Here is a 27,459-nt window from a genome sequence, read left to right on the forward strand (position 1 = left end):
CACCACCGAAAATGTCCTCTCCCTGGTTCCCTGTAGCCTCACTTCTCTTAGGGAGGGAACCGCCAGAAGGCCCTTGGAGCTGGACTTCAGTGTCCGGGCAAAACGATGGGGGTGGAGACACTCCTTCAGGTATACTGGGCCAAGGCCGTTTAGGGCTTTCAAGGTTAGCAGCAACAATTTGAATTGTGCACGGAAACATGCTGGGAGCCAATGCAGGTCTCTCAGGACCAGTGTTCTATGGTCTTGGCGGCCGCTCCCAGTCACCAGTCTAGCTGCTGCATTCTGGATTAGTTGTAGTTTCTGAGTCACCTTCAAAGGTAGCCCAACGGAGAGTGCATGACAGTAGTCTAAGCAGGAGATAACCAGAGCATGCACCACTCTGGCAAGACACTGTGCAGGCAGGTAGGGTCTCATCCTGCGTACCAGATGGAGCTGATAGGCAGCTGCCCTGGACACAGAATTAACCTGCGCCTCCATGGACAGCTGTGAGTCCAGAATGACTCCCAGGCTGTGCCCCTTGTCCTTCAGGGGCACAGTTACCCCATTCAGGACCAGGGAATCCACACCTGCCCGCCTCCTGTCCCCCAAAAACAGTACTTCTGTCTTGTCAGGATTCAACCTCAACCTGTTAGCCCCCATCCATCCTCCAAAAATGGGCCGCACAGTGCACACATGTGTTGGAATGTACACACTGGCTCCCTTCCCAGCTGGGATAAGGACAGAAGGAGTCACGGATTGCACTAAGCGCATGGGGAGGTGCCTTGCTCCGTTGGGCATGTCCTTTCCACTTTTGGGTGCCCAGTAATAGTTGGCAACCCCTTTGCAAAAGCTCACAGTCTTTCCTCTACTTCCCTGTGGGGGGCGGCCCTCTGCTTTGTAATAATAATAATAATAATAATAATAATAATAATAATAATAATAATAATAATAATATATTTATACCATGCCCATCTGGCTGTGTTTCCCCAGCCACTCTGGGTGGCCCTCAACAGAATATGAAAAACATGATAAAACATTAAAAGCTTTCCTATACAGGGTTGCCTTCAGATGTCCTCTAAAAGTCGGATAGTTGTTCATTTCCATGACATCTGATGGGAGAGCGTTCCACAGAACGGGCGCCACCACCGAGAAGGCCCTCTGCCTGGTTCCCTGTAACTTCACTTCTTGCAGTGAGGGAACTGCCAGAAGGCCCTCGGAGCTGGACCTCAGTGTCCAGGCTGAACGATGGGAGTGGAGACGCTCCTTTGGGTCTTTGATTTGGGACGGGCGCAGGACCCCTCTCTGCCCCCTGGGCTTGGGGTGCAGATGCTTTTCCTCCTCTGAGTCTGCAAGAAGATCCCTGCTGCTCTGCAGGAACGAGAGAAAAAGCTGCAGTGTCTCTTTCCTCTCTCTCTCCCAGCTTTGGTTTGGGGGAGAAGGATGTGGCAAAGCTGCAGGTGGTTCCCTTTCCTTGTTGTGCTGTGGGGCAGGGAATGGTTCTCCCCCTCCCTTCACTTGTGCCTTCTGTCTCTCCTGTGTTGCAGGCCTGGATTGGAGACCTCCGAGCCGGCTTCCCGGCTGCTTCGGCAAACCACATCAAGGCTGGCAGCCGCTGGATCGCCTTCCACACAGACTCAGCAGGTAAGCTGTGGGCGAGGCCGGGCCCTGCCCAGCCCTGCCCTGTGGTGGGTGGCTCCGCTACTCTCCGTGGGGCACGCTTGCCCAGTGCACTTCGACCGGGCAGAGAGGTTGCGCCAACCTGTGCAGGCATGTGGGAACTGTTGGGAACTGGCACCTGGCAGCAGGGAGAGTCCCAGTTGCACGAAGATGGGAAACTCCTTGGGAGGTCCAGCTGCCAGGGGAAGAGGCATTCCCAGGAGGCTCGTGAAAAGGAGGAAGAAGAGGAGGAGGAAGGGATGGGTGTGCCACCTTGCCAATCCTGCCACTGCTGGTGGGCTTGGGCTTCCCTTCATGCCCTACCCTCTCCCCAAGGTTCCTGCTTGCACCTCCCGGCGTCTCCAGGCCTTAGAAACTCTTGGGAAGAGCAGGGGAGATGCCTGCCCCCTTCACCTGAGGGGCAGGGGTTGGAGAACGCTTGTTCCAAGGGGACTCACCTGGACTGGGCACCATTGTAAGGCAGGGGTGCAGAACCTCATTTCTGAGGTGCTGAATGCGGCCTTGCCGGCCTCTCATTCTGGAGCTCATGGCCCCTCCCTTGCCAGACCTGCTGTACCCCCAACCCCCAAGAACACAGCCTTGAATTGAGAAAGTTCCTCTTCCTTGCCTGGGTGCAGCCAGTGTGTAGAAACCTCTGGCTTTCTCTGCAGCCAGAAGTTACACACAGGTCTGATTTGTGCCAGCTGCTTTGCCCAGTGCTTTTCCCCCCTAGGGGTACGCATACCCCTAAACATTTTGCGAATCTAACTTTGGCCTCACTGAGGGGCAGTATTTCAATATGAATAGGAAAATGAGAGTACCCCTAAACATTACTTCCGGGTTTCGCCGCTCGCACATGTGCAGACGGTCAAAATGACGTCACGCACATGTGCGGAAGCGGCGAATCACGACCCGCACAAACGCAGGTGCACAGGCGTGGGTTACGTTCGCTTCAGGATGCGAACGGGGATCTGGAACACATCCCGTTTGTATCCAGAGGTACCACTGCGAGAAAGAAAATTCAGTGTAAACGCAATACATAGCTTTACGCTGTTGATACTGTTGTGTTGACACAGATATAGCCACATGTCTTACCAAGACGGGAGTCTCGCTAAGTTGCCTGTAAGTTGCAATGTGCCAACACAGAGCATGTGTGTGCATTTCTAGAACATCGGGTTGGAGAACTTCCCCATGGGCAGGCCTTGAATCTTCCCAGTTCTGTCCCATACAATGACTTTGTTTCTGGTGACGATGGCTGTTTCCTGCAAGACATTTGTGCAGCTTCTAGCACAGGCTTCCTCAACCTCGGCCCTCCAGATGTTTTTGGCCTACAACTCCCATGATCCCTAGCTAGCAGGACCAGTGGTCAGGGATGATGGGAATTGTAGTCCCAAAACATCTGGAGGGCTGAGGTTGAGGAAGCCTGTTCTAGTATCATGCCAAAGGTTATTATTAGTGAAACCGAAAAAGAACTAAAAGGTGTTGAATGTTCTCTTTAAATTTGAAGGTTCATTATTGTTCCACATGATGTGTATTTCTTTAAAGGCCAGAGCGAATAACGTGACCTAGTTTTACAGCTGCGAAGCAGTATAGCAGGTGCTGTTAAGTTATGTTAATTAAGCTGTTGGGTATAGTATATAAAGAGCAGCACATAGCTGTCTCAGTACCCTGGCGGATGGGTTCGTGGTTGGGTCATGCTTACTGATATTTTGTAAAAGGAGTTTTTGTTTTTGTTATGCAAACCTAGCAAAAGTTATTTTAGCGTTCCTTGTAATGTGTGGTCTCCCCAGCAAGCCTTCTGCAGCGCAACTAATCTGCAAATAGCCAACAAAAGTGAAATTCTGTTTATTGGGGATGCGCTAAAACCCAGTTTACTGTAGTCTTACCCTGCATAGAAAAAACTAGCAATGTTTGTTGCCTCAACGTCTCCCATTAGGACAGGGAGAGTTCCCTGTTTGAGAATCCCACCCCCTTCATGTATTGCACCCATCTGCCCCCCCCCAATGCATGTATCTGGTCTCCCTGTGACTTGTCTCATTCCTTCCCCTTCCAGGTGTGCTGGGCCTTGTGCCCTTGGAGAGCCAGAAGAGATCCCAGAGGGTCGTTTCACAGCTGGGCTGCCACTCAGGTGAGCTTGGCACCTGGGCAGGGCTGGAGCCTGCCAAGGTGGGACGATGGAGTGGGGTTGGGGTAGGCGAGGCACCAGCTTCCTTTTCAGAAACTTGGTTAAATTCACGCCACCATTACAAAACGGAAACGTCAAGGTGCCGTCGGAGATTTACAGCAAATGTAAAGAGTTTACCAAACGTTACGCTTGTGATGATAAATATACAGTGGATTTGATTGTATTTCTCTGCTGCTTCTGTTTCACATGAATCCCAAAGCGGCTTAATAAATATCAGCAACAAAACAAAACATCACAAGCATAAATCATGTAATATAAATAATGAAACATTGGTGAAACAATTACGATCTGCTATCAGCAAACCAGCAACTAAAAGAACAGGCTCAACGTCACAAATACGGCGTAAGTCATAGAACTGTAGAGTCGCAAGGGACCGCAGGGCTCACCTGCAATTATATAGTAAATTCTGCCAGTTTATAGGCACCTGAGATTCATATTTCCTGCCCTGAAATCCCTACCTCCTCCTAGCTCCTGTGTTCCCCTTGTTCTTGGCTTCTCCAATATCCTCTTTTAAGCCTGGCTGTTGCTTTGAGACGGTTCAGTCCCCGTTAAGCCCCAGTCGAGAGAGGGGCACAAGCAGGGAAGAGGCTCTTGGTCCCTGCCTGCCTGCCTGCCTGCCTGCCTGGGTGCAGGATGAGCCCTGCTCTCCCAAGGCAGCTGGCACGAGTCTCCCGCTGTCGGCTTGCATCTGCTGCAGGCCTGTGGAAACGGAAAATGACGCAGCGACCTACTTTTCCTGGGCAGGCCAGATGCCTCAGCCAGGCGGCCGATTTCTGTGCCAGGTCCACCCCCCCAACACCACTTGCCCTCGAGATGGAGGTGGTTATTATTATTATTATTATTATTATTATTATTATTATTATTTATTTTATACTCCGCCTTTCCCTCTTACAGTCGGCTTACAGATAAAAATGAGAACAGCTCAAAACATCGGAATAAAATGTTTTTAAAAAATTAAATATTGAGAGAATAAAAATTATGCGTGCATTTCTGGGGTGTGAGCCTTGGCAGTGTGCCTGGAGGTCCTGGGCTGGCCAGACGACAAGGCCCTGCTCCCGGCTGCACTGATGTGGTTGCCAGAAGGAGGCGTAAAGGGCATCATCCAACTGTCTTAGGGACTCCAGATTTGTGTAGGGTTTAATCCTGAGCCTTTTGTTTTCCCAAATATGTGCCACATATGTTTATTTATCTGTAAATCTCCCTCGGCCAATAAAGCGAGATGAGTGCCGCAACCCCAGAGTCATCAGCGACTGGACCTAGTGGTCAGGGGTCCCTTTACCTTTACCTTTAAATCTATTAAAAGCATGCCAATAATTGCAATAAAAGCAGCACGGCACTAGCCCTTTCGGTAAGAGCAGTCAGTTCCCAAAAGCCTGTTGGAACAAGAAGGCTTTCACCTGCCGGCAGAAGGACAAGGAGGGAGCCAGTCTGGCTTCCCTAGGCAGGGAGTTGCCTGGGAGCAGCCACCGAGAAGGCCCTGTCCTGTATCACTACCAGGCATGCCTGGAAGGGGAGAGGGATGGAGACAAGGGTCTTCCTCAAAGATCTCGCAGCCTGGGCTGATTTGTATGATGGAATATGGTCTTTCAGGTCACTTGGACTTAAGCCATGGAGGGTTTTATAGGTCATAAACCAATACAGCCGTACCTTGGTTTTCAAACAGCTTAGTTCTCAAACGTTTTGGCTCCCGAACACCACAACCCTGGAAGTGACTGTTCCAGTTTGGGACTATTTTTGGAAGCTGAACGTCCGGCGGGGCTTCCTGCAGCCAATCAGAAGCTGCGCTTTGGTTTCTGAACATTTTGGAAGTCGAACAGACTTCCGGAACGGATTCCACTTAACTTCCAAGGTACGATTGTACTTAGAATTGTGCCTGGAAACAGATCAGTAGCGAGTGCAGCTGTTGCAACAAGGGGGCTGACTGTTTGTTCCCTATAAGGCAGCTCTGCTGTAGGGATGCCATATTGCAGAAAGTAAAAAGCAGGGCACCCCAAAAGTTGTTGACAAAGTCCTGCCTTTTGGAAATTCCCCCCTTTGAAATCCCTGTAATGTCTGGGAAATTCCATGTGTGTAGCAACCCTATTATATGATAGGGCATCCGAAAAGGTGGGGGGTTTTGTTTGTTTTTAAAATACCTGTGCTTCTGCATGTAGTCCTGAGAGTGAGCCTGTCGCTTCTTGCAGAAGTGGGCCTGAACTGTGCTCTGCAGATGCAAGATTATTATTATTAATAATAATAATAATAATAATAATAATAATAATAATAATAATAAATTTTATTTATACTCCGCCCTCCCTGGCCAGAGCTGGGCTCAGGATGGCTAACACCAGTAAAATTACAGTAAAAACATAATAGGGGAAAAAAAAACCCAATTTAAAATACAGGTTAAAATGCAATTTAAAATGCAGCCTCGTTTTAAAAGTAGCCCATAGATCAAAACCATAAGGGGAGGAAAACATAAGGGTCAGACTGAGTCCAAGCCAAAGGCGAGGCGGAACAGCTCTGTCTTGCAGGCCCTGCGGAAAGATGTCAAGTCCCGCAGGGCCCTGGTCTCTTGGGACAGAGCATTCCACCAAGTTGGGGCCAGTACTGAAAAGGCCCTGGCCCTAGTTGAGACCAATCTAACCACCTTGTGAGCTGGGACCTCCAAAGTGTTGTCATTTGTGAACCTTAAGGTCCTCCGTGGGGCATGCCAGGAGAGGCAGTCCTAGGTACGTGGGTCCTAGGTACGTGGGTCCTAGGCTGGGTCTTACTGCCTCCCCCTGCAAAATAATGTGCCCTCCTTGGGAGGGATAAAGAGGCTTGCGTACAGTTCCTCCTCTTAAATTTCTCCTTCCGCTCTGGCATAAAACGTTGACCTGCAAACAGGGAGCTTTTGCCCTCAATGCCTAGAAGCCTCTAGAGAGGGAACGTTCCCACCCACCCCCACCATTTATCTGCTGGGCATAAACCCTCCCACCTCGCGTGGCTCTGTCCTGCGTGCCAGTGTGGTCTAGTGGTTAGAGTGTCGGTCTTGGGTTCGAATCCCTGTTCAGCCATGAAGCGCAGCTGGGCGACCTTTGACCAGTTGCTGCCTCTCAGCCTAACCTACCTGGCAAGGTTGGGATAAAATGAGGAGGGAGAGATCCGTGTGTGCCCCCTTGAGCTCCTTGGAGAAAGAGGCGGGAGGTGCAGTCTCTAATTAAATGAATGCTGTGTGGCATGCAGTCTTGAACCTTGTTGTTGCAGGCTGCTTTCTTCAATCGACCATTTCAGCCGGGATATTTAGGGCCACTTTTAATAGTTCAGAGCAACAGCAGCTGCCGGAGAACCCACAGGCCCATCCGTTACACAGGTTTATACAGAGGCATCCCCTCTCCTCAGCTTTGCACCTCTGTAGAAATTAAGTGACGTTCTCAGAGGCAAAGCAGGTCTCCTTTATCAGAGCTGTCTCAGCCAGGGCAGAAGGTCTACTTTCTATCCGTGTGGCTCAAGGCTGAATTCTTCCCGCGCAAACGTCCTTGGCGCATTCTTAATGCAGTCGGAGGAAGCAGATTTTCCTCACAATGTCCTCTCAAACCCTTTCCACATCTCTTCTTCATCTGTAGGGATCGCAGTGCGTATGCGTCAGTATGTTTACCCACTCAACGTATTGTCTTAGAAGAAACATGATTTTAAATGGTTTCCCTGGCCTGATTTATCTCCCTTGTCTCCCACTTGTAATAAAGTTTTGCTAAAATGGTATTCTGCAGGATGAACTATGTGTGGACAATATATCAATATATATATATATCAATATATGTCTCTCTCTCTCTGTATGTGTGTGTATATATATATATATATAGTTGTAAATATTTATTTATTTATTTATTTATTATTGAATTTATATACCACCTTATACCCGGGGGTCTCAGTGCGGTTCACAGAATAAAATCAAATTATAAAACCACAAAATACATAATAAAAATAAAAACAGCAACCCAATAGCCCCCTCTCCAAATACATTTTGTTGTGTGTTGTTACTTGATGTATTACATTCATCAACCTTTGCAAGGTTGCCGACCAACATCTGTACTACTGAAGACCTTTTTCTTATTCTGTACCTAGATGCTATTTTGAAAATAGTTAACAATATGCAAAGAAGAAACATGATCGATTTCTCTCTCTCTCTTGCCCAGATGTGGTGACGGATTTTGACTTCTCTCCCTTTGACGATCAGCTCTTGGCCACATGTTCGGCTGATGAAGTGGTGAGTGCTCAGTGAAGGGGTCCTCCTTTGGCAGACCCCCCCCAAGACCCTGGGAGGTGGTAGAGGAGACCCTCCAGGCTCCATCTGTGAGTGGGGGGCTGAGAGAGGAAATAGCCCCCAAGACCTTTGCCCCATTGCTGCTGCTTCTGGAGAGGGCTGTGGGCCTGGAGGGGGGGGGCACACAAGTCTGGATTAAGGGGCTTGGGCATCTTGACACAATTCCCACAGTAGGACCCCTCCCCTTCCCCAGAAAAGGAATGCATGGAGTCAGGTGCCAGTAAAAACATCTTGAGGTGGTATTATTACCGTTTTATTAAATATAGAGTTCCCTGGGACATACGATTGATTGTTAAACCACTCTGGGAATTGTAGCGCCATGATGGGAGCCTCCTAACAATGCCCAGAAACCATAACAAACTAAAGTTCCCAGGATTCAAGTCAGGGCCGGATTTAGGTTTGATGCGGCCCTAAGCTGCTGAAAGTAATGGGCCCTTTTTATGTCCAGCTGTCCTTTGTCAACAACAAATTGCCATTGTTTTTTGTGTGTTGAATATATGCTAGATGGTAATTCATAGGAGCCTACACAACACAAAACACTGTTGCTGTATGTAGGTTTTATTTTATTTCTTTATTATCTTATATTTTGGAAATGTACATCCAGTTTTCCTTTTCCGTTAAATTCTTTTGAGGCCCCCCAAGAGAGTGGGGCCCGAAGCTATAGCTTGTTTAGCTTATACGTAAATCCGGCACTGATTCAAGCCATGACCGTTTAGATGAGTATTAATACCACTTTATAAGTGAAGATGGGGCATTTCTTTTCTCCATCCCTTGACTGGAGGGGTCTGCTTGGCTTTGCTGTGGTTCCCCCACTTTGCTGTCCCCCCCCCTGTGGGTCGGGGTTCATCTTCTCCCAGGGTGACGGATGGACCTTTGCTCCCGGTCTCTTTCTCTGCAGGTGAAGGTGTGGCGTCTCCTGGACTCCGGCCAGGACCTCTTGTCTTCCCCCCACATTGCCCTGGGACCGGAGGGCCGGCCGGTGGATGTGGTCCTCTTCCACCCCACAGCAGACAGCATCCTGGCCAGTGGGGCCCAGAAGGCAGTGAAGGTTTGGGATGTGGGGCATCGGCAGACCCTGGCAGGTGAGCTCCGTGGTGGGGGGGCACTTTCAGCTTGGGCGTATTATAAGAAAAACCTGCTCCTTCTTTCCTTACGGGGTACCCAGGAGCTGCATTCTGGATTAGTTGTAGCTTCCGGATCACCTTCAAAGGTAGCCCCATGCAGAGCGCATTGCAGTAGTCCAAGCGGGAGATAACCAGAGCATGCACCACTGGCAGGACAGTCTAAGGGCAGGTGTGGTCTCATCCTGCATACTAGGTGGAGCTGGGAGACAGCTGCCCTGGACACCGAATTGACCTGCACCTCCATGGACAGCTGTGAGTCGAAAATGACTCCCAGGCTGCGCACCTGGTCCTTCAGGGGCACAGTTACCCCATTCAGGACCAGGGTGTCCCCCACACCTGCCCACTCCCTGTCTGCCCAAAACAGTACTTTTGCCTTGTCAGGATTCAACCTCAATCTGTTAGCTGCCATCCATCCTCCAACCGCCTCCAGACACTCACACAGGACCTTCACTGGTTCTGATTTGAAAGATACTTAGTTCCTGAATCTCTTGTGCATATTGATAACTTTGCTCAGCTTAACAGATACTTCCTAGACTGTATTTACAGAGAGATGTAAGCCCTTCAAAGACCATTGGAAAGCTTTTCCCATTTCCTTCCTCCTTGCAGAGAAATATTTGAAGTCAATTTGGGAGAGTCAAAATGGCTTCAGGATTGTTCTCCTGTACTATTTCAGACACATGGTTTATATTCTTACGTATGTGTTTGCCTTGTACATTTATGAACATTCTACATATATATATATATATATCCTTAGATAGATATATATATATACTTATATATCCTTAGATATATATATAACCTTAGAATTCCTATAATGGCCCGAGTTCCCCCCTCTGCCCGGGACGGCAACTTTGTGCCAACTTGGGCTGTTTGCCCCTCTAGCCCAAGACTGCCCACTCAAGCCGGTGGCTCTCTGGGGTTGCCTCAGGCCGCCTTTCGCACCCGCTCCCACTGGTCTCTTTCAGCTGAAGAGGGGCACTCTGCGCTTCCCAACGAGTCTTCTGCTAAATATTTGGAATTTATTCCGAATATTCTGTCAGGGATTGCCGGGGGTTGGGCCTGATGACCTCTGGAGGCCCCTTCCAACTTTGCTAGGAAGGGTAAAAGGAGCTACAGGTGCATCGTGGCAGGCTAGCTTAGCACTGCCCTTTACTTCCCTGACAGAAGGGGGTGGTGTGGGGTGTCACAGGGAGCTCTGGGGTGGGGTTAAAAGCCCCTTGTGTCCCTCCTTCCCCTCTGTTTCTCTGAGCAAACAGATGTTGGGGGAAGAGGTCAAGGACATTCCTTTCCCAACAGTTGCTTTCCAGCTGTTTGGAACTACAACTCCCATCAGCCTCAGCAAGCCCTGGTTGGGGTTGGTGGGAGTTGTAGTTCCAAAACAGCTGGCAGGAACCAGATCTGCATTTCTGGTGAGATGCTGGGAAGAAGGGCAGGCGGTGTTTGTTGCCCCCCCCCCGCCAGGAATGTTGTGTGAACAGGAAACTGGAACCGCAAGGAGGCCCTGTTGCCTAGCAACCGGCCACAAGGTCTGCAAGCTCCAAGGGGAGGCAGCCCGACTCTGGGATGGAATTACTGTTCCTGAGTAGCAATTCCTCCTTCTCAGCACAATGCAAAGCCTTGTCCTCCTCTCCTTGCAGCCGGAGAGCCAGATGAGTTCCCTCAGGACAGAAAAAGATCCCACAGGAGGAGATGGCCTCTGACCGGATAATAATAATAATAATGATAATGATAATAATAATAATAATAATAATAATAATAATAATAATTTATACCCCACCCATCTGGCTGAGTTTCCCCCAGTCGAGTGGTAAAAACAATACAGCACTAAATATTAAAAACTTCCCTAAACCGGGCTGCCTTCAGATGTCTTTTCAAGTTAAGATAGCTGCTTATTTCCTTCACATCTGAAGGGAGGGCATTCCACAGGGCGGGCGCCACTACTGAGAAGGCCCTCTGTCTGACTAACTGAAACATGCTAATAATAATAATAATAATAATAATAATAATAATAATAATAATAATAAAGGCTAATAGAGTTCTGTCAAGAAAACAAGCTGGTCATCACAAACACGCTTTTCCAACAACACAAGAGACGACTCTACACATGGACATCACCAGATGGGCAGCATCGAAATCAGATTGATTATATTCTCTGCAGCCAAAGATGGAGAAGCTCTATACAGTCAGCAAAAACAAGACCTGGAGCTGACTGTGGCTCAGATCATCAGCTTCTTATAGCAAAATTCAAGCTTAAACTGAAGAAAGTAGGAAAAACCACTGGGCCGGTAAGATACAATCTAAGTCAAATCCCTTATGAATACACAGTGGAAGTGAGGAACAGGTTTAAGGATTTAGATTTGGTGGACAGAATGCCTGAAGAACTATGGATGGAGGCTCGTAACATTATACAGGAGGCAGCAACGAAAACCATCCCAATGAAAAGGAAATGCAAGAAAGCAAAGTGGCTGTCCAACGAGGCCTTGCAAATAGCGGGGGAGAGAAGGCAAGCAAAATGCGAGGGAGATGGTGAAAGATACAGGAAATTGAATGCAGATTTCCAAAGAATAGCAAGGAGAGACAAGAAGACCTTCTTAAACGAGCAATGCAAAGAAATAGAGGAAAGCAATAGAATGGGAAGAACCAGAGATCTGTTCAAGAAAATTGGAGATATGAAAGGAACATTTCGTACAAAGATTTCCATAATAAAGGACAAAAGTGGAAAGGACCTAACAGAAGCAGAAGACATCAAGAAGAGGTGGCAAGAATACACAGAGGAATTATACCAGAAAGAAATGGATGTCTCGTATACCCCAGGTAGTGTGGTTGCTGACCTTGAGCCAGACATCCTGGAAAGTGAAGTCAAATGGGCCTTAGAAAGCACTGCAAATAACAAGGCCAGTGGAAGTGATGGTATTCCAGCTGAACTATTTAAAATTTTAAAAGATGATGCTGTTAAGGTGCTACACTCAATATGCCAGCAAGTTTGGAAAACTCAGCAGTGGCCAGAAGATTGGAGAAGATCAGTCTACATCCCAATCCCAAAGAAGGGCAGTGCCAAAGAATGCTCCAACTACCGCACAATTACACTCAGGTTATGCTTAAAATTCTACAAGGAAGGCTCAAGCAGTATGTGGACCGAGAACTCCCAGAAGTGCAAGCTGGATTTAGAAGAGGCAGAGACCAAATTGCAAACATGCGCTGGATTATGGAGAAAGCTAGAGAGTTCCAGAAAGACATCTACTTCTGCTTCATTGACTATGCAAAAGCCTTTGACTGTGTCGACCACGGCAAACTATGGCAAGTTCTTAAAGAAATGGGGAGTGCCAGATCACCTCATCTGTCTCCTGAGAAATCTCTATGTGGGACAGGAAGCTACAGTTAGAACTGGATATGGAACAACTGATTGGTTCAAAATTGGGAAAGGAATACGACAAGGCTGTATTTTGTCTCCCTGCTTATTTAACTTATATGCAGAATTCATCATGCGAAAGGCTGGGCTGGATGAATCCCTAGCCGGAATTAAGATTGCCGGAAGAAATATCAACAACCTCAGATATGCAGATGACACAACCTTGATGGCAGAAAGTGAGGAGGAATTAAAGAACCTTTTAATGAGGGTGAAAGAGGAGAGCGCAAAATATGGTCTGAAGCTCAACATCAAAAAAACGAAGATCATGGCCACTGGTCCCATCACCTCCTGGCAAATAGAAGGGGAAGAAATGGAGGTAGTGAGAGATTTTACTTTCTTGGGCTCAATGATCACTGCAGATGGTGACAGCAGCCACGAAATTAAAAGACGCCTGCTTCTTGGGAGAAGGGCAATGACAGGCCTAGACAGCATCTTGAGAAGTAGAGACATCACCTTGCCAACAAAGGTTCGTATAGTTAAAGCTATGGTTTTCCCAGTAGTGATGTATGGAAGTGAGAGCTGGACCATAAAGAAGGCTGATCGCCGAAGAATTGATGCTTTTGAATTATGGTGCTGGAGGAGACTCTTGAGAGTCCCATGAACTGCAAGAAGATCAAACCTCTCCATACTGAAGGAAATCAGCCCTGAGTGTTCACTGGAAGGACAAATCCTGAAGCTGAGGCTCCAAGACTTTGGCCACCTCAGGAGAAGAGAAGACTCCCTGGAGAAGACCCTGATGTTGGGAAAGATGGAGGGCACAAGGAGAAGGGGACGGCAGAGGACGAGATGGCTGGACAGTGTTTTCGAGGTTACCAGCATGAGTTTGACCAAACTGCGGGAGGCAGTGGAGGACAGAGGTGCCTGGCGTTCTCTGGTCCAGGGGTCACGAAGAGTCGGACACGACTAAACGACTAAACAACAACAACAACAATAATAATAATAATTTTATTAAAACAATTCTTTATTGCAAAATAGCATTTTACGCTGTTTTTTGTTGCATCAATTAAGTGTTTTAAATTTGTTGCTAGCCGCCCTGAGCCCAGTTTTCTGAACCGGGAAGGGCGGGGTATAAATAAAAACGTATTATTATTTATTATTACTCCAGAGGAAGCTGACAGCAGCAAAGGCAGATGTCGGGGAGGGCAGTGATGGGCTGCCTCTTCCTCAGCCTCCTGGAAGCATCATCTGTGGGTGCCGGTCGCATTGCACTTTGCTGCCCTGTTATTCTGCCCGCTCTCAGGCCGGGCGATCAGATTGCTCCATGAGTGGCGCCTGGCAGGAACTTTATCTCATCTCTTATCTTTTCCTGCAGAGCTGGAGCCTCACGATGACCAGGTCCAGAGTTTGGCTTGGAAACCTGATGGCTGTCTGCTGGGCACGTCCTGCAAGGTGCGTAGTAGACCAGGTGCTGGGGCTCAAGGGGCCGGTGTGTGTGTGTGTGTGAAGCTGCCCTTCAGGTCAGCGGGTGGCGGTCAAGTGATCTTCCTCGGGCTCCAGCCGCTGCGCCGTGACCCACTTTGCTCCTGCTGCGATGCCAGGCCTCTTGCTGCTGCTTCTGTGGCCGGAAGGAGCAGCTGGAAAAAATAAGGGGAGCCAGCAAAAGGGACTCCGCTGCTTCCACAGATCTCTGTGCTGTTTTGCGCCCTCTTTGCTCCTGCCCTATAGAGTGTGGCGCAGTGGGAGAGCCCACTCCCTGGGTGGCTCTGGGCCAAGTCACCATCTCTCCGCTGAGCCTACCTTGCAGGGCTGTTGTGAGGATGACCTGGGGAGGGCTATAAGTTTAGTAAATAAACAAGCAGTGGGTTAAACCACAGAGCCTAGGACTTGCCGATCAGAAGGTCGGTGGTTCGAATGCCTGCGATGGGGTGAGCTTCCGTTGCTCGGTCCCAGCTCCTGCCAACCTAGCAGTTTGAAAGCACGTCAAAGTGCAAGTAGATAAATAGGTACCACTCCGGTGGGAAGGTAAACGGCGTTTCCATGCGCTGCTCTGGTTCGCCAGAAGGGGCTTAGTCCTGCTGGCCACATGACCTGGAAGCTATACGCCCGTTCCCTCGGCCAATAAAGCGAGATGAGCGCCGTAACCCCAGAGTCGTCCGCGACTGGACCTAATGGTCCCTTTACCTTTACCTTATCATGCCACTTTAGGCAACCATGGCTCTCCCCCCACCCCCAGAATCATGGGAACTGTAGTTTTTTAAAGGATCTGAGAGTTGTTAGGAAACTCCTGTTCCCCTCACAGAGCTACAGTTCCCAGAGTTGCCTGGGAAGAGGGATTGGTTGTTAAACCAGTCTGAGAATCGTAGCTCTGCAAAGGGTACGGGTCTCCTAACAACTCTCAGCACCCTTTAAGAGACTACCGTTCCCAGGATTCTTTGGAGGAAGAAGCCAGAACTGCTTAAGGTGATACCGCTTTAAATGGCCTACACCACAAGGGACCACTGGGTGGCGCAACACGCACACATAATGCAGCTCCCAAGGACTCACGCTTGGTGCAAAAGGCGCATTGAAAAGCCTGTAGCTGCAATCTGGCCTTTGGCTTCTCTCAGCTTGGAAACAAAACGAAGAGCACCTACTCAAATGTCTTTATTTCATAAAATCTATGCGGCGCTTGATTGTAAAACAAAACAAAACAAACCCAAAGCGGTTTGCAAAGAGATGAAATCGAGAAAAATCCGCAGCCTTACTTTAGAACAAACGAAAAGTTAAAAAGATGAAAGCGGATTAAAATTCGCCTCAACTTTCTGAGCATCCAGCTTTGCAGGGGGTGGGGCTGTTCTGTGATCTGGGTCGGCTTGCAGACCCTCCTGTTTTCAGCAAGCACCGAAAAGAGTACAGTGAAGGTCTGGGCTTGATATCAATAGGCAGGGAGTTCCAAAGTGTAGATGCTGCCACATGGAACGACTCGGTTCTTACAAAGGTGGCACCTGTAGTAGACCCATGCCCATTCCACCACCTGGAGGAGACGCATGTGGAGTAAGGGAATACTGTAGATAAACTAGTCCCAAATTGTTAAAGGCTTTATCTACTAATAGTAACCTGCATGAACCACTGCGGCAAGTGTGGTATCTGCTAGCATAGAAACCATTGCCTAGGAAGCTCTGCAACCTTTTCCAGGAGTGTTTAGGAATGCCTAACCAGAATCAGTCTTGCAGATGAGCAAAGGGACCATGTGTAGTTAAGTGAAACTACACATGGTCCCTTTGCTCATCTGCAAGACTGATTCTGGTTTTTCTGGCGTTTTGGGGGCTTTTGCATCGAGGGCTGGGCACTGAAGCAAACCAGAATTAAGCCAGAGAATGTGTTTCAGAGCATTCATGCAAGCAGAGATTCCTAAGCCAGCTTCAGACCATGGTTTCACATTCTGGTCTGCTGGTAGTCAGCTGACCGGAGTTGATTAGGGTTGCCATATTCCTGACACCTGCAAAATTGGTGAGCTTTTTTAAGGAAACCCACCAGCGTTTGTTTGTTTTTTTAGAAACAAACCCAAATTGTCCAGCTTTTTGGGAGAAACCTAACCCCAAAAAAGTGATTTTAAGCTTTTTGAACTGTTTCTGCCGCTTTTTCCATCGCATTGCAATACACCCAGGTTTTCCTTGACATTTTGTCGATTCAACAAAATCCCCCCCATGCCATTTTTGCACCCGAAAACCAGGTCATGTCAGGAATTTTCTTGACGTATGGCAAGCCTAAAGCTGATGGCCGTTGTGTGTTTGGACAAACAAACCAGAGTAGAGTTCAACAAACCACGGCTTAGCAAAGTGTGCAAACCAGGCTACTGTTGATTATACCTTTTATTTGTGCTTTGGCTGGTACCCACTGTACCAGGTCGGGATGCCAGGAGTCACTGGGTCATGGCTAAGTTCTGCCTTCCTCTCCATCCTCTCTTGCAAGGATACTGTGGACGCTTAAGCATTATAGCTCTACATATAGCGCCTAACTAAATTGAAAATGGGCTGCTGCGTTTGTGGCGAACACCGAGTCCCTCATGACCTCCCTTTCTTTCTCTGTACTCAGGATAAAAAGCTGCGGATCTTTGACCCACGTGCCAAACCTACAGTTTGCCAGGTATTTGGGCCTCTTTGGTTTGGGGGCAGGGTGGGGTTGGGGAGAGGGCACTGCCAAGGCTAGGTTTTGCAGAGACACCCTGTCTAAAGCTAGTTGTTCTTCCTCCAGAGCAACTTCCTTGGGTGCCAGGACCCCAGGATTCCTGCCCCTCTTAACAGCTCACAGTGTCAACTTGAGAAAATGCCAGGCAGCTGGTCTGTTATCTGGCGTTGGGCTAGTGAGAGCCACAGTGGCGGTGTGGCTAGCCCAGCCAACCAGGTGCCCTCCAGATATTTTGGACCCCAGCTCCATCGGCATCGATTCATGTGTGGAGGCACCCACACTGAGCCCTCAAATGCCCCTTATTGCTTTGACAAAGCTCTGGGAGGGGAGTCCTTGATACAGCGCAGAGTTAAACTGTGGAACTCACCCTGGCAGGAGGCAAGGATGTCCACCAACTTGGCTTTAAAAAATCACTACACAAATTCATGGACCCTCTCTTTCCATTGGAGGGGCCCTAATTTCACGGGCGCGGGACTGCCCAAAGGGTAGACAGCAAAGCTGGTGCCAGGCCAGCCACAGGAAGGGCTGGTGTTCCCTGTGCTGCCAGCCTGGGCCAGTTCCTCAGGGTCAAGTGGCAAAACACTTCCTCTCCTGCACCATGTCAGCCTCCAGTTGGAGGGCCGGAGTTCATGTCTGGATGCCCACGTCGAAAACAAAACACATTTTTAAATTTATTTTAGTTCATATAATTTGGGGACTTCCCTGGCTTTTTTCTGGCCCATGTAGAACCAGTCTGGAAAGTTAGCCTTGGTGAAGACTTGATGTTTTCATCCCCCCAAAAGTTTTTTATTTGAGTTTCCGTTGAAATGAGGCTGTATTTTAATGTTTTAATGTTGTATTTTAATCTCATTTTTAAGTTGTATTTCAATCAATTTCTTTTTATATCGGGTGTTAGCCACCCTGAGGCCGGTCTTGGCTGGGGAGGGCGAGGTATAAATAAAATTTATTATTATTATTATTATTATTATTATTAAGAAAAGCAGCGTCTTAGCGAGAGGGGCTTGGCCTGTGCCCTGCCCTGCTGTTCTTATGCATTCAGCAAACTTTTCCTTTCAAAACAATCTGCTGCCCTTTGCGGCTCTTGGTCATCCTGGAAAGGGGCTGTCTTGGTGCAGACTTTGGCCCCCGCCTGATTCTCCCGTGCGTCTCAATGGGTCCTCCTGGCTTGCCTTGCGCTGGCGGCTGCTGCTGGTGTTTTGCTTCTGTGCCCCCTTCTCCTCTGACCGTGCCACCCCCCTTGCACCTTGGGGGGCTGCCCCCAGAGCAAGCCATGTCTGCTCCGCTCTGCATCTCTCTTACCTGGCGTGGCTCCTGGGAAGATGGAGGAGGAGGAGAAGGACGAGCTCCCCTTTGCCCACCCCTTCCCCACCGCGTGGGAGCCAGCTGTGCGCACCTCTCATGCTCCAGATCCAGCTGTGGGATTGTTTGGGGGGTGGGAGGCTCAGGGGGGCCATTCATTCTCCCTCTCCCAACCCCCCACTTCCCTCCCGCAGAGGTCACCTCGGGGGTACCTGGCTCCCACCCTCGGCAGCCAAGTGTCCTTCCCGCTTGGGGGGACGTCCTCAGCCTTCCCTCTTCCCAAGAAGGCCGTGGGAAGCTCTGGAAGGGAGCTGGCCTAGGTTTTGGGAAGGCCTATTTATAGCAGCATGCGGCCGGCGCTCTCAGGCTCCTGCTCCCCAGCGGAGCAGGGGGGCGGCCTCAGGGCTTCCGCTTCTCTTCTCACCCTCCCCACCCCCTCCGAATTGCTGGAAGCCGCGGGGAGGCTGAGCAGGGAGAAGGATGGGGGCCCAAGGCAGGGGTCCCTGCAGGAGCTCCTGCTCCCCATTCCAGGGTGCCCCAACAGCAATGCTTGTGCAGCTGCTGGCAGCAAGGATTGGGGCCTTTGTATTGCCTCTCTGCTGGGATGGCCCCACTCTGCAGAAACGGGCGGTTGTGGAAGTGGCACCTGTGGGGTTGCAGAGCCCACTGTTGACTTTGGGGGGGGAGCCAGTCCTGGAAGAGCCACAGAGAGCAGCAGGGGCCCAGCCTTTGTTTCTGGGGCCCTTGGGAGCCCAGTGGGGCCCCTGGCCCAGCTGTGGAAGGAGAGAAACTGATCCCTGTTCCTCTGCCCTGTGAGTCTTGCACTTGGCCATCTGGGCTGCCCACGGGGTTCAAGAAGCTGTGTTGTGTGTTTGTGTGTGTGTGTGTGTGTGTGTGTGAGAGAGAGAGAGAGAGAGAGAGAGAGAGAGAGAGAGAGAAAGAAGGTGACGCACACTCTGAGTTGTTACTTGTGGAGGTGGAGGAATCTGTGTCTGGAAGGAGGCGGAGGAAGTGAGCAAAAGTCTGGGAAGGAGATTCTGGCACATCGTCTTGCTTATAGGGCAGCTTTTGAAGTTCTCCGGGAGGCTGTGACCCAGAGCTGCAAGCTGCGGCTTTGGTGTGTTTGTGTGTGTAAGGCAAATGTTTCCCCCTCTTGCCAATGCTGATGTGGCTGAATGCTCCCTCCCTAGACTTTGCCTTTGAACGGCTGCACCCTCTTCCTTCTCTTCCAGCTCTTGGGCAGTTTCCTTGGAAATCTGAAGGGGGCTGGGGGGGGGGGCGTTATTTGGCCTCAGGCGCCAGGGCTTCCGGCTGCTGAGAAGTGTGAACTGGGCTTTGCAGGGATTTTGCTCTGCCTGGTGCAACCCAGACATTTGCTGAACCATTACTCCCAGTAACCCTATCAACCGGCAACTGTTACGGAAATTACGGGGGTGGGGGCACATCTTTAAAGTTGTTAAATGTTACAAATATTATGCATAAATGTATCCTTTCGACTTGACAGCTCAGGGAAGTTTCCTAACTTTAACAATCATATAAATTCCGTAACACCATGTTGAGGGGAACTGGCCACATGGAGCCCCACAACATCTGCATCTGGAGCTCTTGTGCCAAGGCCAGTTCCACTCTGGTCTGGATACCACTCTGGCACCTAGAAGGGCCTGAACATGCAACATGTGCCAACCCCCCCGGTCTTGGTTTCCCGCATGCTCAGCGTTCTTGCTGGGCTATGGTTTCCTGGGCCTGCAAAGAAATGAGTTGGGGGCCCAAGTAGACCCAGAGGCCTCCCTTGTGTGACCCTCCATGGGCAGAAACTTTTCTTTTGGATAGGGTTGTTGTTCTTTTAAATCACATGATCAGGAGACCGTACGGTCACCCTGACTGTATTCATTCCAGCCCAATGGCACAGTTCTTTAAATTACAATACAGTGGAACCTCGGTTTTCGAGCGTCTCGGAAGCCGAACGATTCAGAACCCGAATGCCGAAAACCCAGAAGTGAATGCTTCCGTTTTTGAATGTGAAATTGCCGGCTGCCCATTGCGCCCCGGTTGTGGAATGTTTCGGAAGTCGAACGGTCTTCTGGAATGGATTACTTCTGACAACTGAGGTTCTGCTGTACAAGAACCAGTAGATATGTTAAGAACCATCCATGATATCAAAGTTCTCTGACTGACGAGGAGGGTTCTTGAAGGTGTTGCAACAAAGGACATGTGAAAATAGAAAATTTGAAACCCAATCTCATCAGAGAGTTCTTTCCATCTGTTGGGTGAAATAAATAAGGCTATATCTTTGCTTCTGTGGGCTTCTGTGTAAGAGAAACCTTCGGCTTGAACAGTCTTTCATCCAAAAAGACCATGCAGATTAAGGCCAGCCTTCTGCTTGCCTCCCTTTTCAACTGTGGGGCAATGAGATTGAGATTCCTGCGTTGCAGGGTTGGACTAGATTACCCCTGGGGTAATCATCTCTGATGATTTTCCATTCTTATCACTTATTATGCATTTATTAATTTCATATTACATTTAATTATCTTTAACTACCGTATTTTTCGCCCTATAGGATGCACTTTTCCCCCTCCAAAAATGAAGGGGAAATGTGTGTGCGTCCTATGGGGCGAATGCAGGCTTTCGCTGAAGCCTGGAGAGCGAGAGGGGTTGGTGTGCACCGACCCCACTCACTCTCCAGGCTTCAGGAAGCTCTCCGCAAGCCTGGGGAGCCCGGCAGGAGTTCCCGCCGGGCTCCCAAGGCTTGCGGACAGCAGCCTGCAGGTCGAAACCCAGGGAGCGCTCTGCAGTGCGCCCTGGGCTTTGGGCAGATGTCCGCAAGCCTTGGGAGCCTGCCAGGCTCCCTAGGCTTGCGGATAGCGGGGGGGGGGGGGGGGAAAATAATTTTTTTTCCTTTATCCCCCCCAAAAAACTAGGTGTGCCCTATGGGCGGGGGCGCCCTATAGGGCGGAAAATACGGTAATAATTCTCCTCATTGTCTTTTTTACAATATTTCAAATAATTTGCCTTACAAAACTTCTTGCAAGCCTACTAGCGTAATCTGTTCATCACAATTACTTTTCAAATAATCTGTAATTTAGTCCAGTCTTTTTTCTGAGAATCTCTGGTCCCGCAGGTTTCGAATTCTTCCTGTTAGTTTATCTAATTCTGCCTAGGCCATCATTTTCATCCTCCGTTCTTCTTTCATCGGTAATTCTTCTTGCTTCCAATTTTGTGCCACGTATCACCTGCTGTTTTATGGCGTCTGGGTCTCTGGGGAAAAGCCTTTTTTAATGTCTGTGCTGATCTCCGACTCGAAGTCTCGCTGCCGAACCGATGAATGAAAAGTGGCCAAACCTGCCCAAAGGAAGGCACCTCTTCTGCCCCCCACCCCCACCCCAAAGAATAACCCCTGCCCTCCGGACTGGGGTGCATGGATTGCAGCAGGACTGCAAAAAACAACAACATGCCTTCTGAGGCCAAGGGCTGATTTTTTGGGGGGGGTCTTTCCCTCCAACCTGAACATGGGGCTGGGGGCAGTGGGACGTGAGACTCTGGAGCTGGAGCTGGGGGTGGGGTGGGGTGTCCCCCTTGCTCCCGAGGTCATTTAAAGCAGTTAAAGGTAAAGGGACCCCTGACTGTTAGGTCCAGTCGCGGACAACTCTGGGGTTGCAGTGCTGATCTCGCTTTATTGGCTGAGGGAGCCGGCATACAGCTTCCGGGTCATGTGGCCAGCATGACTAAGCCGCTTCTGGCGAACCAGAGCAGCGCATGGAAATGCCGTTTACCTTCCCGCCGGAGCGGTACCTATTTATCTACTTGCACTTTGACCTTCTTTCGAACTGCTAGGTGGGCAGGAGCAGGGACTGAGCAACGGGCGCTCACCCCGTCATGGGGATTCGAACCACCAACTTTCTGATCAGCAAGTCCTAGTCTCTGTGGTTTAACCCACAGTGCCATAAAACTACAAAGAACAAAACCAGCATCATGACCAACACTTTGGAGGTTTTTAAACAGAGGTTATCAGGGATTCCTGCACAGCAGCGGGTTGGACTTGGGGTTCCCTTCCAACCTTGTGATTCTGAGATTGGATTCCATGATGTTTTCACCCTTTGGGGTCTCTTTGCCCCACTTTCCCCCCCTTAGCTTAGCCGCAGCGGTTCTCCACCGGTGGGGCCCCAGATGTTGTTGGACTACAACTCCCATCATCCCTGAGCTCTGGCCTTGCTAGCCAGGGGTGATGGGAGTTGTAGTTCAACAACATCTGGGGACCCACAGGTTGAGAAAGGCTGGCTTAGAGGGACCCTGTGTCATCCTCTCTCAGCTGTTCTCCTGTTTTTAAGCCCGGGGGGCTTCTCTCGTTCGTTTCTTCTCTGCGCATGCTCCCATCGCTCAGACACAGGCCCAAGGGACCCATGCCAAACCCGCAGCTGAGAGAGAGGGGGCAGAGACAGCGGGTGGGAGTCAGTTTTCCAGGTGAAGCACCTGTGAAATGGGCGGTTTCTTCTCCCAGCCTGGCTCTTGACGGCCTTTCGCCCTCCTTCCTTTCAGAGCGTCTTGGCGCACGCAAACGGCAAGGACTCACGGCTGATCTGGGTGGACGCTGAAGGCTGCCTCCTGTCCATCGGATTCAACCAGGTACGGTACCTGCCTCCATCCCCTTTATAATAGAGCTGAAGAGTTGGAAGGGGTCCCGGGGGTCATCTAGTCCAACCCCTGCAGTGAAGGAATCTTTGGCCCAAGGTGGGGCTCAAACCCGTGACTCTGAGATTTCGGTGCATCTCGGGGCCCCTTTGAGCCTCCTTAATTGATCAGCAATGCATTGGCAACCCAAAAGAACTGATATTTTAATGTATTTTTAATCTTTCTTGGAAGCTGCCCAGAGTGGCTGGGGAAACAAATAATAAATTATTTTGTTGCTGTTGTTGTTATTGTTGTTGTTATTAAAACACAGAACATAGCTCTTTTGATATTTTGATTTTTGATCAAAAGCATTTAACGGCTGACCCCCCCCCCAATATTTTTCATTGCTGATTTCCCTTTATTTTTCCATGGGTAATTTTCAGCTTCGTGTTTCCGGGCTTAGCTTTCCATCATTCCCCCCACTAGAGTTTTAATATTTTTTTGGAAGCCGCCCAGAGTGGCTGGGGAAACCCAGCCAGATGGGTGGGGTATAAATAATATATTATTATTATTATTATTATTATTATTATTATTATTATTATTATTATTATTATTATCTCCTGCTCTACCAACTGAGCTCTCCCACCTTTAGGAAATCACGAAGAGGAAAATTAGTGCTGGCCTATGAGCTGAGGTGGGAGAAAATACTTTTTGGCTTTGGAGCAGACAGGAACTGAGATGCGTGCTCTATCTGGCGGTTCTGGCACAGAGCTGACACACAGGGCCTGAGGACTAGCCTCTTGGTCAGCACAGCCAATTGAAATGAAGCCAAAGGCCAACATCCCCAAACTTGGTACCCTCCAGATGTTTCAGTCTACAGGGCGGTGCTGGCTGGGCGTTGTGGGCCAGAACATCTGGAGGGAACCAACCCCTGGGTGGAGGAGCTGCCTCTTTCTTGTTAGCTTTCATAGAACTGTAAAGGGACCCGAGGGTCATCCAGCCTGACCCCCTGCAATGCAGGAATCGCCACTTAGCAAGGAGCCAATTGGGGAGGTTTTGGTTGCCAGAGACCATCATCCTGCTTGTTTTCCAGGTGCGGGAGCGCGAAGTCAGGCTTTGGGACACACGGAGATTCGACACCTCTCTGGCCTCCATCACCCTAGATGCATCTCCCAGGTAAGACCAGTGAGGCAGAGGGGGAAGGCGGGGGGCTGGGAACGGGCATGGCCTTTGGGGTGCTGTTCGGCTGGAGTTGCCACTGTGGGGGTGAGGGGGGGTTGTTGTTTAGACTTGGAGGCAGAACAGGGGTGCGCTTAAGCCAGTGCTAACTCTAAGTGTCAGTATGACACCCCCCCCAGGGAGGAAGTGGGGTGACCTGGGGATGACAAGAGGCAAGGGATTGGGGGGTGCACACTGGCAGTGCAAATACCGTATTTTTCACTCTATAAGACGCACCCGACCATAAGACGAACCTAGTTTCAGCGAAAGCTGCGCAGCCTGCATTCGCTCCATAAGACACACACACATTTGCCCTTACTTTTTAGGAGGGAAAAAGTGTGTCTTATGGAGTGAAAAATACGGTAAATGCTCATCAGATTTCCAATAGCTGGTGCCCCTCAATCCACCCATTTTGTTGAACTCATCAAACTAAATCGTCTCAACATGATTTGGAATAAACGTGCAACCGGCTGTTACCGTTCCGAATTTGATTGTGCTGCTATCTTCCTTTGTGGGTTGTGCAAACCACTGTTCTGAATAAGGCTTTTTATGAGGCAGAGGAGCCAAGGGGGCGGTGGCCCAAAAGAATTTGGGAACCTCTGGCTTTAACCCGTCAGAGCTTTCTAGGCTTTGAATGCAACAACCCACGGGACTCTTTGCGGTTGCTTTGTCCCTGCATGTTGGGCGAATGCATCTGTTGGCTGCCTGGAAGGCAGAAGGCGAGGACCTTTTCCTGGGATAGAAGGGGGCCAACCCCGCGGGTCTCTCCAGTTTCAGCACTTGCCACTGACCCCAGGCCAGGCCAGGCGTGTTATCCTTCAGATATGAGGCTGGCTACTCCAGAGAAGGGCCTTCCCAGTGTTGGCACCCCCAGGGATGTCTGCCTAGCACCTGCACGATGACCTCTTTTAGGTCCCGGATGAAGGCATTTTTCGTCAGAATTTTCTCCCACTGCTTTTTGCGTTTGTTGTACTGATGTCCTCCTCTGCTTGTGGGCTTTACTCTGTGCAAGAGTTTAGTTTCCTTGAGTATTGTATGGCTTTCGATCTTTTACTTGCGAACCACCCACAGGACGTTTGCCATTAGGTGGTGTATAAATATTGGGAAAGAACGAACAAACAAACGAAGGAATGAATGAATGAGTGCTGTCTGCGCACGATGCCAGGCAGGAAGTCAGGAGGTGGGGTGTCTCCCCCTCCCCACTTTGAATAACGCTCCGGCCTTCCGCGATCTTTCCACGCGTCTCTGGGGTGGCTGGTTGCCTGCGGAGAGTCAGAATCGGCTCCGGCCTCTTTTCTCCCACTCTCTCTGGGCAAATGAGTCAGTCAAGTGGACTTGCAGCTTCTTGGGGGTGCTGCAGGATGCCTCCTTTGGTGAGAGAGGCAGAGAGAGCTCTCCCTCCGCACAGACCCCCCCTCCTGGCTGCAGCAGGGCCTGTGAGGGTCTTGCCAAGGTGGGCGGCTGCTGTTCCTTTTTTCCTCCTTGCAAGCAGCCCCGAGCGAGGGAGTAAATTGATTCCAGGCGGCTGGCTTGTTTTGGCTGGGGGACTCTATCTCCTCCGCCGCCGCTGGGGGAGGAATGTGGTTGGCGGCTGCTGTGAGCCTCTCTTATCGGCCTGCCTTGCTGCGTTGGGGTTAGAAGGTGACCCCCGCGTATCATTGGGACCCAGCCTGATAAGGAGGGAAGCGGGAGAGGATCTCAATGACTTGGGGGGGGGGGGCAAGGGAAGCGACAAGGAGCCCTGTAGCTCCTGCGCAGCTTTCCACCTCCTCTGCGCAAGGGGGGCTTTTCCTGAGCAAGCAACACGATCCAGCAGGCGTATTGTTCCGCGTCCAGATTCCATTCCTTCAAGCTCTTGGAAACGAGATGAGTCGTTCGGAGGGCTTTGGGCTGCTTGGTTGGACTTGTGATATGCAAAATATGGATCCACACACACACACACACACACACACACTTTCTGTGTGAGCAGAAGCGAGCCAATTTTCCCCGTTTCTGGGCAACCACAGGCCCTGGATTAGCTGCTGCTACTGTTCCTGCAGTCCTGGGCGTAGGAAGGGCAGTGTGGGGGGTGTGGGTTGCCCCAGGTGTCACCCTCGAGAGGGGTGACAAAATGGCACACCGCGGGGGGGGGGCGGCACTTACCCCGGGTCCTGGCCTGCAGCTTGCCTGAGTCTCCACCCCCATCGTTCTGCCTGGACACTGAGGTCCAGCTCCAAGGGCCTTCTGGTGGGTTCCCTCACTGCGAGAAGGGAAGTTACAGGGAACCAGGCAGAGGGCCTTCTTGGTGGTGGCGCCCGCCCTGTGGAACACCCTCCCACCAGATGTCAAGGCAATAAACAACTACCTAACAGTTAGAAGACATCTGAAGGCAGCCCTGTTCAGGGAAGTTTTTAATGTGTTACACTTTAATTTATTTTTAATTTTTGTTGGAAGCCGCCCAGAGTGGCTGGGGAAACCCAGCCAGATGGGCGGGGTACAAATAATAAATTGTTGTTGTTGTTGTTATGTGTCTCTCCTGAGAGTGATGTGGTGGCTCAGGGCCCAGCGCTGCCAGGCGGACTCCATGGGCCTTTTGCTGCGCCGCCCCCCGGGCAACTTGCCACAGCCCCCCACCCGGGTGCTGGAGCAGCTAGCTACGCCCCTGCCTGCAGTGCTGGAAGGTGGGCTGAGCTCTGCTGTCTCCCCAGGCAAATTACTGGGGTGCTCCCTCCCTCCCTCCCAGCCTGGAGCTCCTTGTGCCCAGGAAGGGCCTCCTTTGCCCTCCTCCTGCTGTGCTGGGGGGGGGGGGGGCGGAAGAAAAGAAAGTAAGAGGTGACATGATGGAATGTTGTGAAATTATTTGTGACATGGAGAAAGTAGATGGAGAAAGATTTTTCTCCTAACTCTGGAAGTCGTGGATATTTGAAGAAGCTGAATGTGGGAAGATTCAGGGCAGGTGAAGGAAAGTCCTTCTTCACACAGGGCAAGGTTAAACTGTGGAACTCCCTCCCACCTGGTGTTGGGCTAGTGAGAGCCACGGTGGTGGTGTGGCTAGCCCAGCCTTTGCCAACCAGGTGCCCTCCAAATGTTTTGGACCCCAGCTCCATTGGCATTGTATCATGTGTGGAGGCACCCACACTGACCCCTCAAATGCCCCTTATTGCTTTGACAAAACTCCAGGAGGGGAGTCCTTGATGCAGCGCAGAGTTAAACTGTGGAACTCAAACACGCCCCCCCGGAGGCAAGGATGCCCACCAACTTGGATGGTTTTAGAACAGGCACAAGGCAAACTCGGCCCTCTAGCTGTTTTGGGACTACAACTCCCATCATCCCTAGCTAACAGGACCATTGGTCAGGGATGATGGGAGTTGTAGTCCCAAAACAGCTGGAGGGCCGAGTTTGCCTTGTGCCTGTTGTAGAAGATGATTAGACCAATTCATGGAGGAGGAAGAGGAGGAGGAGAAGGCTATTGATGGCTCGGCTTGGCTTCCAACAGTCGGAATCAGCAGTGCTTCTGAATCCAAGTTTCTGGAAACTGCCGGAGCGGAGAAGAGGGATCTTGTGCTGGGATCCTGCTAGCAGCATCTGGTTAGTGCCTGTGAGAACAGGATCC

General features: G+C 50.2%; 1 protein-coding gene across 1 annotated transcript in view; it reads left to right on the forward strand.

The window, feature by feature from the left end:
• Positions 1-27,459, forward strand: part of LOC310831121 (coronin-7-like) — a 102,783-nt gene that overhangs the window by 6,638 nt on the left and 68,686 nt on the right. The window contains exons 2-9 of the mRNA XM_083711367.1: positions 1,524-1,620; positions 3,689-3,763; positions 7,978-8,048; positions 9,004-9,187; positions 13,951-14,027; positions 16,653-16,703; positions 22,578-22,664; positions 23,743-23,825. Of these exons, the coding sequence (XP_083567493.1) occupies positions 1,524-1,620; positions 3,689-3,763; positions 7,978-8,048; positions 9,004-9,187; positions 13,951-14,027; positions 16,653-16,703; positions 22,578-22,664; positions 23,743-23,825 (725 nt within the window). The remainder of the gene's footprint in view (positions 1-1,523; positions 1,621-3,688; positions 3,764-7,977; positions 8,049-9,003; positions 9,188-13,950; positions 14,028-16,652; positions 16,704-22,577; positions 22,665-23,742; positions 23,826-27,459) is intronic.

The sequence above is a fragment of the Podarcis gaigeae genome (genome assembly GCF_964106915.1).
Source record: "Podarcis gaigeae genome assembly, chromosome: 14".
NCBI classification, from domain to species: domain Eukaryota; kingdom Metazoa; phylum Chordata; class Lepidosauria; order Squamata; family Lacertidae; genus Podarcis; species Podarcis gaigeae.